At 40.9% G+C, this 15,313-nt stretch overlaps 1 protein-coding gene across 1 annotated transcript in view; it reads right to left on the bottom strand.

Annotated features, from left to right (window-relative positions):
• Positions 1-11,029, bottom strand: part of LOC140931850 (uncharacterized) — a 16,970-nt gene extending 5,941 nt beyond the window's left edge. The window contains exons 1-3 of the mRNA XM_073381569.1: positions 10,621-11,029; positions 8,305-9,257; positions 3,123-7,339 (exon numbers count right to left, since the gene is read on the bottom strand). Of these exons, the coding sequence (XP_073237670.1) occupies positions 3,123-7,339; positions 8,305-9,220 (5,133 nt within the window). The 5' untranslated portion in view covers positions 9,221-9,257; positions 10,621-11,029. The remainder of the gene's footprint in view (positions 1-3,122; positions 7,340-8,304; positions 9,258-10,620) is intronic.
• Positions 11,030-15,313: the final 4,284 nt, after the last annotated feature.

Genomic DNA, 15,313 nt, shown 5'->3' with positions numbered 1-15,313 from the left:
GTATGTGATACGCACTGGAACCACCACATTTCTGGATCTTATCCTTGGGGAGTACTAATAATTGCCTAAGGGTGTTGCTAGGCTTGAAGAATAGGGAACCCCATACCGGTAGAATACTCTCCTCAGGTTCTCTGACGCCCTCTTGACAAAGGGTATCACTACTGGAAACTTCTTGGTCTTTCCTTTCACTGTCTTATCCCTTCTTTTCTCTTCCTCCTGTATAGGCTTAGGTGTTGCTAAGGCCTCCAAACCAGGGGTCTAGACCTGCCTTGCCAGGGGTTCGTCAGTTATCCAGTCTGAGTAATTGTTCATTCTGTTCGGGGTCACTAACAGTTCTCTCTCACTTTACTTCTAGGGCAGCAAGAGATATAGATTAATGTTTTGAAAAAGGAATTAAGCAACAAAGCTTTTTTTTAAATAACAATTATTCACCTCAGTGTCGGTGGCTAGTCTTGGAAATTTACCGAGCTGCGAAGCAGGGAGGTAAATATCCACCACTAGCCACCGTGTTACTACCACTGCGCACGTTTTTCGTGCCTGCAACGTAACCACGTGTTTTTGAAACCTGACTCTCTAAGTTTGCCATTTTGGAGGTGTACTCGTGGAACTCAAAACAGTCGGTAAGTTTTCTGACTTGTATTTCGGCCTTACGAACTTTTGAACATTGAACTCATTATAAGCTTGTATTTTGATTCTAGAAAACCTAACTCGTCGTGCGTAGGATATTTCACCTTATTTGGACCCACTTCATCGTGAATTTGTTCAGTTGAAGTTGACTCGGATCAGATCAAGAGACTATAAAGGGGACAGAGAGGGCATCCCACATATATACCCTATTCCATCGGTAATTCGTCTCGAGTTATTTTTAGAATCGGGATAAAGTTACCTCGCGCGAGGCGTGGATGTTTCGTGGAGGTTTCGCATGACCAAACGCCGTGCAAAACATGTCGGGCGAGAGGCCATGAAAGCGTAAAAAGATCGAGAGCATTCCTGAATATTGAAGCGAAATGAGTCGGCGCTCACCTGGGAAAAAGGAATCGCTGGACTCTTTGACAACCCGTGAAATCAGTGTAACTCGAAGTTGTCGTAACCTCAGTGCTTTAATAACATGAGAAATTTCGCCGGTCTATTGAAACCGGTCGTTTGTACAATTTAGGGAGTTTAAGATCCAACGACGCGGACGACAACTAGAACGTCAAAAAAACAATAGGTTTAATTAGCAAAACAACAACTTCGCACGTGCAACACACTTTTTTGTTCATTTCTTTCCCGTTTTTGCACGACTACGACGTGAAAATGCCTAATTTCGCGTTTTATGGAGGACGTAAATAAGCAACGACGAAATTTTTCTTCTCTTTCTGAGCTTGAATATGGTCCCTTGAAATTCAGCTTTAGGAGGGTTCGCCTACAATTGACAGAGTAAGTGGGTAGGAATAATCGCTATAAAGACTGAAAAAAATAAACATCAAACCAGAAATTGCTTTCTTCAAACTGTAAATTATAAATGATCCTGAGAGAATATTCAGTGTGTTAAGGATTTCCCTGCTCTACTGTTAGCTCTATACAAGAGAGGAAGGGCGATTCTTTTTTACTTTCGGTTTCGCTGACACAGCTTTCGCAGAAATCTCGCTGTAGTCGTTTTCGTCGACAAAAGGAATAGCAAAATCGCTCTCCGCGTCTTCCCCCATTTTGTTCCGCGTCATTTCGTGAAGGACGCGTGGCTCTCAGCATGGCTCATCCACACGGAACACATTCGCGCTATGTGATTGGCTGTTGTCTAATCCCCCTTGAGATCTGTGGTGTTAAAAATAACTCGAGACGAATTACCTATGGAATAGGGTGTATATGGGGGATGCCCTCTCTGTCCCCTTTATAGTCTCTTGGATCAGATGTATTTGTCTTTGGAAACCTGGAATGTTTATGGAATAAAGACATAGTTTAACATACGCGGAGTTTGAGTTTTCGACTTTGGACCGCAACACACCGACACTGAGGTGAATAATTGTTTTAGTACATACTAAAACAATGAGATAATTGCGCACAAAAAATGATGATTTTTAACTCATTTACTGTTGCCAACGATTACAATTTTGGCACGCAATGACCGAACGGCCGCGGCCGTCGCTTTTTTTGGCCGACAAGTAAAACGTTTGAAGGCATTTGTTTAGCTCTTGCGGGGAAATTTCTTCAAAAGGAGTTGTGATTCTTTTTGTATTTAAAATCGTTCTGTAAAAAAAGATTATTAAATCTAGTTTTAAGCTTATTTATGTACAAGTCAACTAAATAAAGTAACGCAAGACTTAAGCTTAATTTGCATTTGTAAACAAAAACAATTTTTCACCGGTTTTATCGATAAATTCGAGTCAAAAAGAAAAAGCTTTACCCCTTAAAACTTCCAAACCAAACTTCGTCACCTTCTTCGTGTATTTCGGGAACAGCTTGTTTGACTAGTTGTGAAATTTCTTTGTTTGTTACGGCAGCAAACCGGGAAGGCATTTTTCTCGCAACTTACGCGAGTTTAGCGTCGCTCGCTCGGAGGAACTGGAGGTGAATCAGTGAATAGTGCAGGATATTCACTGACTGAGTAGCCAATCAGAGCGCGCGAAAAACACTATCCACTGTTTTAGTATATACTTAACAGGGATAGACACTAAATTTGAGCTAGAGTGATATAAAGTAAGGACAAAGAATTGACACAGTTGTTTTGAAATAAATTCAGTGTTTCGGACTTCGGTACACTTTTTTTCCCGACTTGTCGCGATGGTTGGAGTTATCAAGAGTTAAATTGCATAGAAATGATCTGAAGGGAAACAAAAATAACTTCGAGCTAGCGAGGGTTCGAGTTATCGGGAGTCAACTTTACCTCTTCCACCAGTTTGGGGAACGATCAGCAGAGGCGAGAGCTTTCTATTGGCACGACTCCATAAACATGTTGCAGACAATGGGGGACACAGGGAAGGACATATGGCAGCACCATGAACTTGAAGGTAGAACTCACCATCAAACTGAAAAAAGCGCATTTCAAGCACAAGTCCAACAGGCTGATGACGTCTTCTGGGGCATGGATGTTCCCATAGCGAGCTTGGTATCATTCATCTGGCTGAAACAGCATGTTATCTCACCTCTTCATCAGTATCTACTTTGATCTTGTTCACCTCTTCCGCCAAATCGTTGCTATTTATGTCATGGTGCTGGGTTTTGCCTACCTGGGGGGAAACTGTGGCATTTTTTAAAGAACGGGCGCGCTGAAAAGATTGGAAAGCTGAGGTGCAATCATGCATTTGGTGTTGTGTTGCACCGAGTGTCCAGTAGCTGGCAGCAGTGCTTTCATGTTCTTCTCCAAACAGTTTAATGCATATTTCTAATGCACGTTGTTTAGACTGAAGAGCTGCCTTGTAGTCTTTCATTTGGTGTTGTGTTACACCGAGTGTCCTGTAGCTGGCAGCAGTGCTTTCATGTTCTTCTCCAAACAGTTTAATGCGTATAGCTAATGCTCGCTGTTTAGACTGAAGAGCTCCATTGTAGTCTTTCATTTTGTGTTGTGTTGCACCGAGTGTCCTGTAGCTGTCAGCAGTGCTTTCATGTTCTTCTCCAAACAGTTTAATGCGTATTTCTAATGCACGTTGGTTAGATTGAAGAGCTGCATTGTAGTCTTTCATTTCGTGTTGTGTTACTCCGAGGTCCCTGTAGCTGTCAGCAGTACGCTCATGTTCTTCTCCAAACAGTTTAATGCGTATTGCTAATGCACGCTGTTTAGACTGAAGAGCTGCATTGTAGTCTTTCATTTGGCGTTGGGTTACACCGAGTTCCCTGTAAATGTCAGCAGTGTTTTCATGTTTTTCTCCAAACAGTTTAATGCGTATTGCTAATGCACGCTGTTTAGAATGAACAGCTGCATTGTAGTCTTTCATTTGGCGTTGTGTTACACCGAGTTCTCTGTAAATGTCAGCAGTGCTTTCATGTTCTTCTCCAAACAGTCTTATGCGTATTTCTAATGCACGCCGTTTAGACTGAAGAGCTGCACTGTAGTCTTTCATTTCGCGTTGAGTTACTCCGAGGTCCCTGTAGCTGTCAGCAGTGCGTTCATGTTCTTCTCCAAACAGTTTAATGCGTACTGCTAATGCACGCTGTTTAGACTGAAGAGCTGCATTGTAGTCTTTCATTTGGTGTTGTGTTACACCGAGTTCTCTGTAAATGTCAGCAGTGCTTTCATGTTCTTCTCCAAACAGTTTTATGCGTATTTCTAATGCACGCCGTTTAGACTGAAGAGCTGCATTGTAGTCTTTCATTTCGCGTTGTGTTACTCCGAGGTCCCTGTAGCTGTCAGCAGTGCGTTCATGTTCTTCTCCAAACAGTTTAATGCGTATTGCCAATGCACGCTGTTTAGACTGAAGAGCTGCATTGTAGTCTTTCATTTCGTGTTGGGTTACTCCGAGGTCCCTGTAGCTGTCAGCAGTACGTTCATGTTCTTCTCCAAACAGCTTAATGCGTATTGCTAATTCACGCTGTTTAGACCGAAGAGCTGCATTGTAGTCTTTCATTTCGTGTTGTGTTACACCGAGTTCCCTGTAAATGTCAGAAGTGCTTTCATGTTCTTCTCCAAACAGTTTAATACGTATAGCCAATGCGCGTTGAAAATATTGGAGAGCTGCATTGTAGTCTTTCATTTCGTGTTGGGTTACTCCGAGGTCCCTGTAGCTGTCAGCAGTACGCTCATGTTCTTCTCCAAACAGTTTAATGCGTATTGCTAATGCACGCTGTTTAGACTGAAGAGCTGCATTGTAGGCTTTCATTTGGTGTTGTGTTACACCGAGTTCCCTGTAAATGTCAGAAGTGCTTTCATGTTCTTCTCCAAATAGTTTAATACGTATAGCCAATGCGCGTTGAAAATATTGGAGAGCTGCATTGTAGTCTTTCATTTCGAGTTGGGTTACTCCGAGGTCCCTGTAGCTGTCAGCAGTACGCTCATGTTCTTCTCCAAACAGTTTAATACGTATAGCCAAGGTACGCTGAAAAGATTGGTGAGCTAAGGGGTAATTATGCATGTTAGTTTGAGTTACACCTAGTTCCCTGTAGCTGTCGGCAGTGCTTTCATGTTCTTCTCCTAACCGCTTTTTCGATATCTCAAGAGCTTGCTGGTTTGCCTGAAGAGCGTCTGGAAAGCGTTGTGTTTGTATGAAAACTGCACTCAAGTCTAACAAGCCGCTTACAAGTGCCTTATTTTGTAAATGAATAGCATTCTCAAAACTGTCTGTCTCTGGGGATTTTTCATTGAGGGCTTCTTGATAGTATTTGATTCTGGCCGCGTAGAGTCTTTGAGGGTCTTCACCACTTAAAACCCACGATAAATGTGTCACAACCTTGTGAAAAGTGAGTAATCCGAGAGTAATTTGAACCTCTCTTTCGATATTCTCTACGATCTGGAGAAGCAAATTGCTTAAACATTGCTTGGTGTTAGCATCAGCAAAAGTTTTTGCCGCTTCGCTTAATAGAAAAATAATTTCACATTTCAGTGGCTGACTTAGCAAGATGTCCGAGGTTTGTTGAAGTTTTACTTCATTGATAGATTCTTTTCCTTCGTTTTTCATTAATGGGATAATAAGTAGTTGCCAATCTCTCATTGCACTACATTGGTGGATTGCTTTGTCATAGAAGGTACTTGCACTGGAGAGGTCGTTAAGGGACTGAAAGTAAACGGCAAGTATCTGAAAAATAACCATCTTCAGAATGCGTTTTTCTGCGCCGTTACAATTTTCAAGTGATAATAGCGCCTCTTTTAACAACTGCACTCCATTATTGGTTTCTTCTGTAATAAAGTGATAGATTTCCATATAGCAGAAGTATTTTCCTTTTTCCAGGTTAGGGACAAGGGAAGCTGCAGCTTGAAGCTCATTCACTTTTGAGAGAAGATGTCTCGTTTTTCCTTTTAGCCCCCAGGTCACCTCAACGAAAGCTCTGGATAAAAGAAGTTGTCTGTAGTATTTGTCTTTCTTTTGTAGCTCAGCTGCCTTTATGGCTGTGTCATATATGTGAATAAAGTTTTTTGCTTCACTACAAAAGACCGAGGCAAGAAATATCTCTCCTTTCACCAGTACATCATAAACGCTGTCAGTTCTCTCGGAATCTAAACAGCTTTCTATTACACTTTCAACGATGTTCTTCTTATTTTCATAGAATTCAACGTATGCTGCCATTGAGTTCCCGGTAAGAAATTGTTCATTGAGCTTCTCAAGAAGGGAAACGTAGAACGCGTTCAAACGACTCTTTGAGTTCAGAAACGTCTCTGTCATCTCTTTTTCTCCCTTTTCTCTTGCAAATGATTGCAGGAGCCTGTGCATGGTAAACGAACCCGGTTTGGAGCTTGAATCAATGAGAGACTTTCTTCGAAGGCTTCCTATTATCTTCCTGGCTTCCATAGACCCTGTGTCGCTCAAAACTGCTGCAGCTACTTCTGTACTGAAACTCTCAGGAAGAATGCTTAAAGATATAAGTGCGTCTTTTTCTTGCATGGTGAGTTTCTTGAAAGAAGAGTCAAACAAGAAATGTATTCGGTGACGAGGCGGGTAGTCTGGATTGTTTAACATTTCGATGATACGGTATTCTGTGGAGGACATCATGAGGTCATCTATAACCTGGCGTGGTTGAGCACTATCTTCAGATATCAAAGAACACATTAACTTCATGGCTAAAGGAACCTGTCCGCAGATTTGCGCGATTTGTGTACAGTCTGCAGTGCTTGCATTTGGAAGCAAATCATAAACTAGGGTCTTAGCAGAGGCTTGATCTAATGGCCCTATTCTTAAACCCTTATGTCCTTGAAAATGGAGGTCCATATAATCAAGAGACTCTCTTGTGGTCACGACGAAAGTCAACCTTTGATTTCGCCTTAGAATCTCTTCAAGAAGTTGCATGACCTCTTCCTTTGCGTTCGGCGAACCACTTTCTAACAAGTCATCTAAGTTATCAAGGATAAAAGCAGATGGCTTTGAAACATCGCTGAAAAGTTGCCAGACCTCTTCATCTGTGGAGAGACGCTGACTAGACGGTTGTTTTATTGTGGTAGATTGCCTCAGAGAGCTAAGAAATTTTGAAGCCAAATCTGTTTTAGAACGGACTCCTCGTAGAGAGACCCAATACACAGGCTTTCCCTGAGACTGGAGCGCGTGTCCAACTGCAATCGCAACCGACGTTTTTCCGAATCCAGGTGTACCCCAAATTGACACCAGTTGGGTAGACTCGGAAGACACGTGTCCGATGATCTCCTCACACTCGCCCTGGCGCCCAGTAAAATTAGGAACCACTGAGGGAAGGGAAACTCCAAGGAGCGATGACCTCATATCTTTAAAAAACGAAAGTAAAACTAATAAGAAGTTACGTGCAAATATCTAAACAAATAAACAAATCGACTTGGTTTAAAGATCGATCTAGAAGCTATCACTTGCTTCATGGACCGTTCGAAATGTCTTTTTTGGGAGAAAGAAAAACATAATCCATAAGCTAAGCCGGATGAACATTTAAACCAGGGGGTGAGCAGCTGGCTGGAATTAGCTATAGACTGAAAGCATCCTTCGCAGCCATTTCTGATTCAAAAAACGTCTGCGAAGGGAGCTATTTCCTTCTTGGCAGTTTACTTTCCCCAGTCCTTCCAAGCCTCCACTCTACTGGCTCACAGTCTTGATTGGCGCGCGCAAGTACTCTTAAGTACTCAAAAGCGTGACAAACGAAGCACTCAACTCATGAAATGTAACACTTAAGCGTTTTTATATCACCAGCTACGCAGGCTAGGAGCCACTTCGCCTCAGAAAGTTTGGTTATTTTCATGGGCCACTTCTCTATAGAAAGTAAATAACGTTCTGTCTATAAATGACAAGTGTGTTCTAGTGTCTGATCAAGTTTAATCCCCATTGATAATCAAAAGATACACTTTTACATAACGTAACGCTCATAACATTTTAAGTACAATTATTTTTGGCACTTAACCGCGGTAAGACTAGCTCTGTCGGTAGAGCGCTTGACTGCAGAGCGAGAGGTCGCAGGTTCGATCCCCAGGGCCGGACAGGTCTGACTCAGGTCTTAAAATAATTGAGAAATACCGCCCTTGCCCTCATAAAGGTTAGACCTTCGCGTGGAAATAGCTAAAGTACCCTGCGTAGCAGGCTCTTGTAATTAGTAATATAAGCGCAAGAAAGAAGACACACCGTTCTTTCTCTTGCCCATCAGTTACTTTCAAGCGCCAGCTAGGCAGGCTATAGGTACAAGATGTTGCTTAACTTTTACCGCTAGTTTCAGTCCGTCATTTCATACCTAAATTTCCAGCTCGTGCATCACGTTCAACGTGTCCCGATTTCAACTCATTTATCCTTCCCTCCAGCCTGGCAATAACTTCCCTGCTGGCAGTGTCTTCTACGCACATCTGCTTTAAAACATTGATATCTGAACTTGCACCCTCGAGAATCGTAGCGTACTCTACTTGCGCTCCTGTAGCAATGTTTTCGGTGTCTTCCTTCTTTGCCTCTTTTATAGCATGCAATAACGCTTTTATCTCACTGATATCTGAACTCACTTCCTCGAGAAATTTAATGTACGCTCGAGTCTCGTCTCTTAGTCTCATTTCCAATCTGCGAACTTCATTTGTGGGAAAGTCAGACTCCGTCAAACTACCAACAGCGTCGATTTGGGCTGTTGAGACACCAAGGGCTTTAAACGCATCTTTTGTGTAACTGACGCGTTGGTCAAAGGTCAGTTTGTCCATTTCAGAACTTGTTGAGTGACACAGTGAATTCCTAAGAAGACGAAGCTGATCTATGGCAAGTGCAAAGGTCTCCACATTGTTTCCACCCGGGCTGAGCACACATGCGTGGAAACTACCATGAGGTAAACCACGGGGTTTCACGTACAAATCATTGAGTTTGGTAAAGGAGCCTGTGCTGGCTAGTGATGCAAAAGACCACGCAAATATTGTAGCCTGGAACAGGTTGGTGCAATCCCATTCATTGTAAGACTGGTGAATAGGAACTTTAGTCTTACCACCCTCTGTAGTGGCAAACAAATTTCTCACAGCAATTGAATCATCCCAGAGCCGGAAACCAGGGCGACCCCCAAAGGTGTTGTCCCACATGGTTTTAAAGGTCTGCCGTAATACTTTTGGAAATTCATTTAATACCATGGAGGAGAACTTTAAAAAATTCAGTTGCTCGTCGCTAAACGGTTGCAATGTCATCTCTGGTCGTCGGTATCTAAACCCGTCAATGGATGAACTGAAATGTAGTAAAATAATATCGAAACCATGTAAGTGGACAAATTGTAGCACGTATTGTCGCCTGAAATGAATGGGGTGCATACAAGTGTCAACAGGAGGAGAAAAAAAATGTAATTCTTTAGTGAGCTCCATTACTCGTAACTAAAACATTTTCGATTACCAGACGGGATGAGCATAAAGATGGCCAAAACACGACACGAAAACCCCTTCTCCTTATGTAGATCTACAAAATTCTCACAGTATATTAGGGAATAGAGGAAGGTGCAGTGGTCTTCTTTGCTCTGAGAGGTTTTTCTCCGGGTTCTCCAGTGTTCCCCTCTCCTCAAAAGCCAACATTTTCAAATTCCAATTCGACCAGGAATGGTACACGAAAACCCTGCACTGTTAGGATTACTACTGCTAAATCATTATTTATTTTATTAGCTCGATAGTATTCATCTTCCATTATATACACAGCGTCGAATGAAATCCTTTTATTGAATAATGTCAGATTGTGTTAATCTCTGCAGTAAGAGCATTCTTTATCTATGTATCCACTTTTATAACATTCAACAATTTTTCGAAAGAACTGTCAAAACATCAAGATTGGTTATATCAACAGAATGTGACCCATGAGTGAAAACTAAATTCAAATAACCGCTTCTTGTATAGCCTGACCGACGTTTTTTCCTTTATGCACCGACCTAGGTCAGAAGCTTTCTTTATAATAAGGCCCGGTTCAGACGCCGAACTTTTCATGAGCCGAACCTAATACATTTACTTAAGTACATGAAACGTTCGGCGTCTGAATCAATTAGGAACCCCCTTTTCAGTTTGGAACAGCTCAGCCGTTCTTCCCACCTAGCGCGGCCGGGCATTTCGACTGTGGAACGACTTTGGAAAGGCTTTGGATTCGATGCCGAACTTTTCATGTACCGAACCTAATCCATAAATTATAATAAAGTATTTTACTAGCAGTTTGACCAAAAGGAGCATTTTTCTCCTTTTGAAATTAGTTCGGCTGGAATTCAGATCGGTGTCTGAGTCAATTCAAGCGGTCTAAATAGATTCGGCCGGCCTTAATTCGAATTAGGTTCGGCTCATGAAAAGTTCGGCATCTGAACCGGGCCTAAGATAATTTTTTTTGCATTTATCGCTTAAAGCACGGCAAAGGAAGTTCACTTTACAAAATGTGAAGTTACAGACGTGAATCTAGCGAGGAAAGCCTGTACATTACCCAGCGTTTATATCAACGGTGCACTTGTGGCTTTCTATCGTGAATACAATGGGCATTCTACAGTAATAATTGTGTAACTTCTTTGACCGCCACAAATTATGTCATGAGAAGCTAGATTTCTTAGACGGGAACTGAGAAAACTTACCCGAATTCAGCAAACTCCGTTGACTTGGCCCCTCCGGTCAGGATACTATTATGAAGGTCGATAAGCTCTGACTGTGTTTAAGATGATACTTGCGAAATGGCTCCTATGAACAACAAAAATGATGAAGGAGATTTATTAAACAGTTAAAGAAGATGGTTCACTCGAAGGCTTCAAAGCCTATTAAATGATGTCAGTGTGTAGACAACACCTCTAGGTGAGTAACGATACTGTATCCAAACCCCGGTATTTGGCTCCTGATCCTGATATGTGGATCGCTATGGCGATGTCCAACGAAACGATTTGTGATTTTTTTGTGATCATGCTAGGTGAACAACTTTACGGCGTCTGATTAGTACAAGAATTCTTTACCAGCATTTGATAGGCCTAGGTGTTCTATCGCCTAAAGTAAACTGAAAATGTCTTGTTGAGATATACATCATAACTAATCCCGCCAGATTCCACTCCAATCCCAGTCATGAAGCCTCTGGCAAAGATGGTAAAGGTGATGTTACACGAAACGATTCGCAATGACGATTTTTAGCGCAACACAGGGTTAAAATGAGTGAGTGCAAGCATAGCGACCGGACGTGAAGGCAACAAAGAAATACTCAGGGAACGTTTAGCTAGCTTCTTAGATGCTGAGGGAAGCAAAGACGATGATTTTCTTATCGAAAATCCGCCGAATGCAACTGAAATGACTAGCTTGATCGCTTCCTCGACACAAGTCATTGTTCCCGTTAAAAGTTTCGCTTCTGGCACTGACGGCTCACTGATATCCAACTCACAAGATTTAAAAGTTTTTTATATCAAAGCTAAGCTCAATTCTGTTTGCGAGGACATTAAGCTTCTGAAACTAAATTTTGAATCGTTTAAACGATCGACTGATCTTTCCACCAAGTCTGGCCCAGTAGAAGCTTTGGAAAGGGAGAACTCGGCTCTAAAAGCCAAACTAAAAGAAGTAGAGGCTGAAAGAGACTCACTTAGACTGGCACTGACATTTTTAGCAAACGATTTGAATGCTTTAACCTGCAATCAAAACTCAACCAAGAAAAGAGATCAAACTGCGCGACAAACTACTCGAAACTACGGAAGAGGTCCCTTGCGACCTGGTCGAGAGGAAAAAGAAAAAGAGAACACACAAAATTCGTATTTGAAAGAAAAAAAAACGCCGCAAAGAATACCAGAAAGTTGCAGTCAATGGCCACTCCTAAACCTCAACCTCAACCAAGTTCAGATGCAAACTCTGATCAAATGAATACCAACCAAGAAACCTGATGTAGTCATCGCAGGAGATTCACTTATTAAAATCGTTCAAGGTTGGAGGGTCTCTAAAGGTATGAAAGTCAAAACGGTGGTTAAAGCTTTTCCTGGAGCCTCCGTTGAAGACATGTTTGATTACATCAAACCTACAATTAAGCATCACCCTGAAGAAATTATACTTCACGTGGGAACAAACGATTTGAAGAACTCGGATTCAAGGTTGCTGAAGGAATTGTGGATCTAGGAAATTTCATTGAAGCCGAATCTTCCAAAAAAAAGGTAACAATCCCGAACTTAGTACCAAGAACTGATGACCACGCTTTGAACTCAAAGGCTAAACAGGTTAATGGCATTCTAAGAACGTATGCCAATCAAAATGATTGGAAAATTATCTCGCATCCTAATATTACAGGTGAACACTTAAATTATAGCGGTGTTCATTTAAATTTGTGCGGAACCAAGACGTTTGCTTCTGATTTTGTAAGTTATGTTAAAAATATTTGAATTCCTAATGAATTGCCGTGTCTTTCAAGAGAACCATTACACATTATAAATGAGGTTACTAAAGATACCCCACCAGATCTTACTAACAGTTTTTTGCCTACTAAACGTGGCTTTAAAATGGCTTCTCTTAGCATAACTAGCTTGACTAAGCATATCGATGAAGTTAAAACTCTGTTTGCCAATTATTCTTTAGATGTTATATCAATCAATGAAACAAGACTTGGTGAAGGTATGCTGAATTCTGAAATCTATATTTAACAATTATTCGCCGAAGGCGAAGTTAATATTGTTGAATAATCCCCGAGACGAAGTCGAGGGGATTATTCAACAATATTAACTGAGCCTGAGGTGAATAATTGTTTTAGTATATTCACACGAAGTGATCTCAACAGAATCAGAAAGGAAACCATTAAAAAACGATTAGTTTGATTGACGGGTGAATTAATGCGTGAACACGAAGCCATAAACAGTGGATGCGCAAAAGTTAGATCTTTACAGTATCTTCAAACATGGAAAATTTAAATTGCTACCCAAAAAATTTAAATTACTACCCAATCCTGAGAAGAAAAGTAGAGCTTGATTTTTTTTCTGTCAACTCACGGTGAATGAGAAAGTTTTCTTTGTCGCTTTTTGCAAACACTGTCAACAGCGGCTACGATCAAGGTGAGCGTTGTTTATCTCCAAAGTTCTTTGCCTTGTTAACTTGCTAGCACGTACAATTTTCGAAAATATTTGCCTTCCTCTTTTCTCCATAAATTAACTTCTATTTATAGGCAAATTGGTCTTGCGAGAAAATCCCGAAATCACAAAACTGTGACAAAGCGACCTCGTTTTCCTCTGTAGTGGTAAACATAGCTTCGAGCGTACAAAAAGTCAGGTACAGTAAACCACTTTACAAGAAATCACGCTGTTTAAACACCATGAAGTCTTTTCTTGCCTTCAAAGTCATCAGCACTTGGATATTCGTGTATTTTCAAAAAGGCTTTACTATGAAACTTTGGCAAAACACCCAGTTGACGACAGCGATTTTGTTCTGCTTTATATCCACCGCCTAGCGCGGTGAATATAACGTCAAAGTCCGAGATAGCTAAACAATCAGATTGCTTGAATTACCAAGATCACGGAGTGTGTATATACTAAACCCGGATACGAGATAGCACGACACGACAGAAATAGAAATGGCAGGGGTGTTTGCTTCTATATCAAAACCGCCATTAACTATTCTGTACGCACAGATCTAAATATAAATTTAAACAATCTAGAAAATTTGTGCCTTGAAATCAGCACGGATAATAGAAAGACTGGATAGGAAACCTATGTCACGTGGGCTGATTTCTTATCGCCGATTGGTTGGTTCGTGTTCCAAGATGGCGTTGGATGGTTCCATCATAGTGGAAATTTGTGACGAAACGATGCCGAAAATGAGGCGCAAACCTGTCGAAATGTTGGGGGTTTTTTGCCTACATGTTGTTCTTTTTCGGATTTTTTAGTGGTACTTAAAATTTTGGTGGGTGTTTTTCCCTTGTTTGTTGTCTTACGGCGATGGCGATCCTTCAAAGCCACACTTGAACCTTCGAGGTAAGCACCTCTTGTTGTTTTTTTTTGTGTTATTTGTCCTTGTCTTTGAGAAAATTGCGTCCCAAAAATTGACCTTACCAGGGCCATATTTAGTACTCTTGGCGACTGTTATGGGAGCCTTTGTTACGAAGGATTTTTCTTGTTTCTATCTTTAACTACGATTGACAGATGTTTTAAGGATGGAATTGTGGCATAGGCGTAGTTACAGACTAAATGTTGTTATTTTTCAGCCATAAATTTCGATTGAAAATGGCTGAAACTAACTACATTCGGAGCTGGCGCCGAGCAAGTGTACGCAAACGGTGTTTAAAGTTCCAGTTGACAGACTAATTTGTGTTGAGAACTGTTTCGCTCAAGTAATATCTTAGCTTAACCCTGCTAATTGTTCGTAAAGCAGTATGCTAATTTCCCTCATCTTTTAATGTTGAACTGATTAAACTACTAAATTACATATCCAGTGAGTACAATCGCATCACGTCGCTCCTCGCAGCTTGTATTCGAAGGCACTGAAAGGACTCGAATAATTTTTGTACTTTTCCCTTACATAAAAACTATAAATAATTGTTGCATCAATGGAAAAACACCTACTGACATTTCTTGTCCCCCGTTTAGGCTCCTAAGTGTTGTGGTTATTTTTTGAACAGTGTTTTAGTTTTCCTTTTGTTTGTCTTCATTGTAGGATTGGCTGAACACAAATGGTCAATGAAGACAGTAAAATTGTGGTCAAGTATTCTTTTGAGACGGCACAAATCAATCAATCTTTCTGTATTAAACGGCAACAAAGTTGCTTTTGTCATGCAGGAGAGCCAGAAGGTGGCATCTAAATTATTTATGATCAGAAGCTTTATTTATCACTTCTGGAGTGTATTTATTACTTCTTTGTGAGTGGGACAAATTAACTGTGTTTGAGGGTCAATGCTTGTATTAGCTACAGAGTCATGTGTTTAAGTTGGTTAGTGTTCTTCTCTGAAACGGTCCACATCTGAATCGCATTGTTTTTCAAACCAAAGATGGACTTGATTGACACTATTATTGTATTCGGTTTTTTGGAGATCCAAAACAACAATGTACCTGTAGATGATAAACCTTACCAATATATATTAAATCAAATTAATAAAACATATACCTGTACTTGTTTGGGGTATGAATTTTGTTTTGAACAACATGATAATGTGACCAGACAGTCATATTTTTTTCAATCCCTCATCCACTTACCTCAGACTAAACAAAACCCTATAACCCCTGATGTTACTGTTTATATATATATAATGTATATAAATATTGGAAATAGGAAAAAAAACACACTTTCATCCCGACAAGCCTGTTTCGTGATCGCTCACTCTTCAGGGAT

Source organism: Porites lutea, chromosome 1 (assembly GCF_958299795.1).
Source record: "Porites lutea chromosome 1, jaPorLute2.1, whole genome shotgun sequence".
NCBI classification, from domain to species: domain Eukaryota; kingdom Metazoa; phylum Cnidaria; class Anthozoa; order Scleractinia; family Poritidae; genus Porites; species Porites lutea.
The sequence above is the reverse complement of the archived record's forward strand: the minus strand, read 5'-3'. Positions and strand labels throughout refer to the sequence as shown.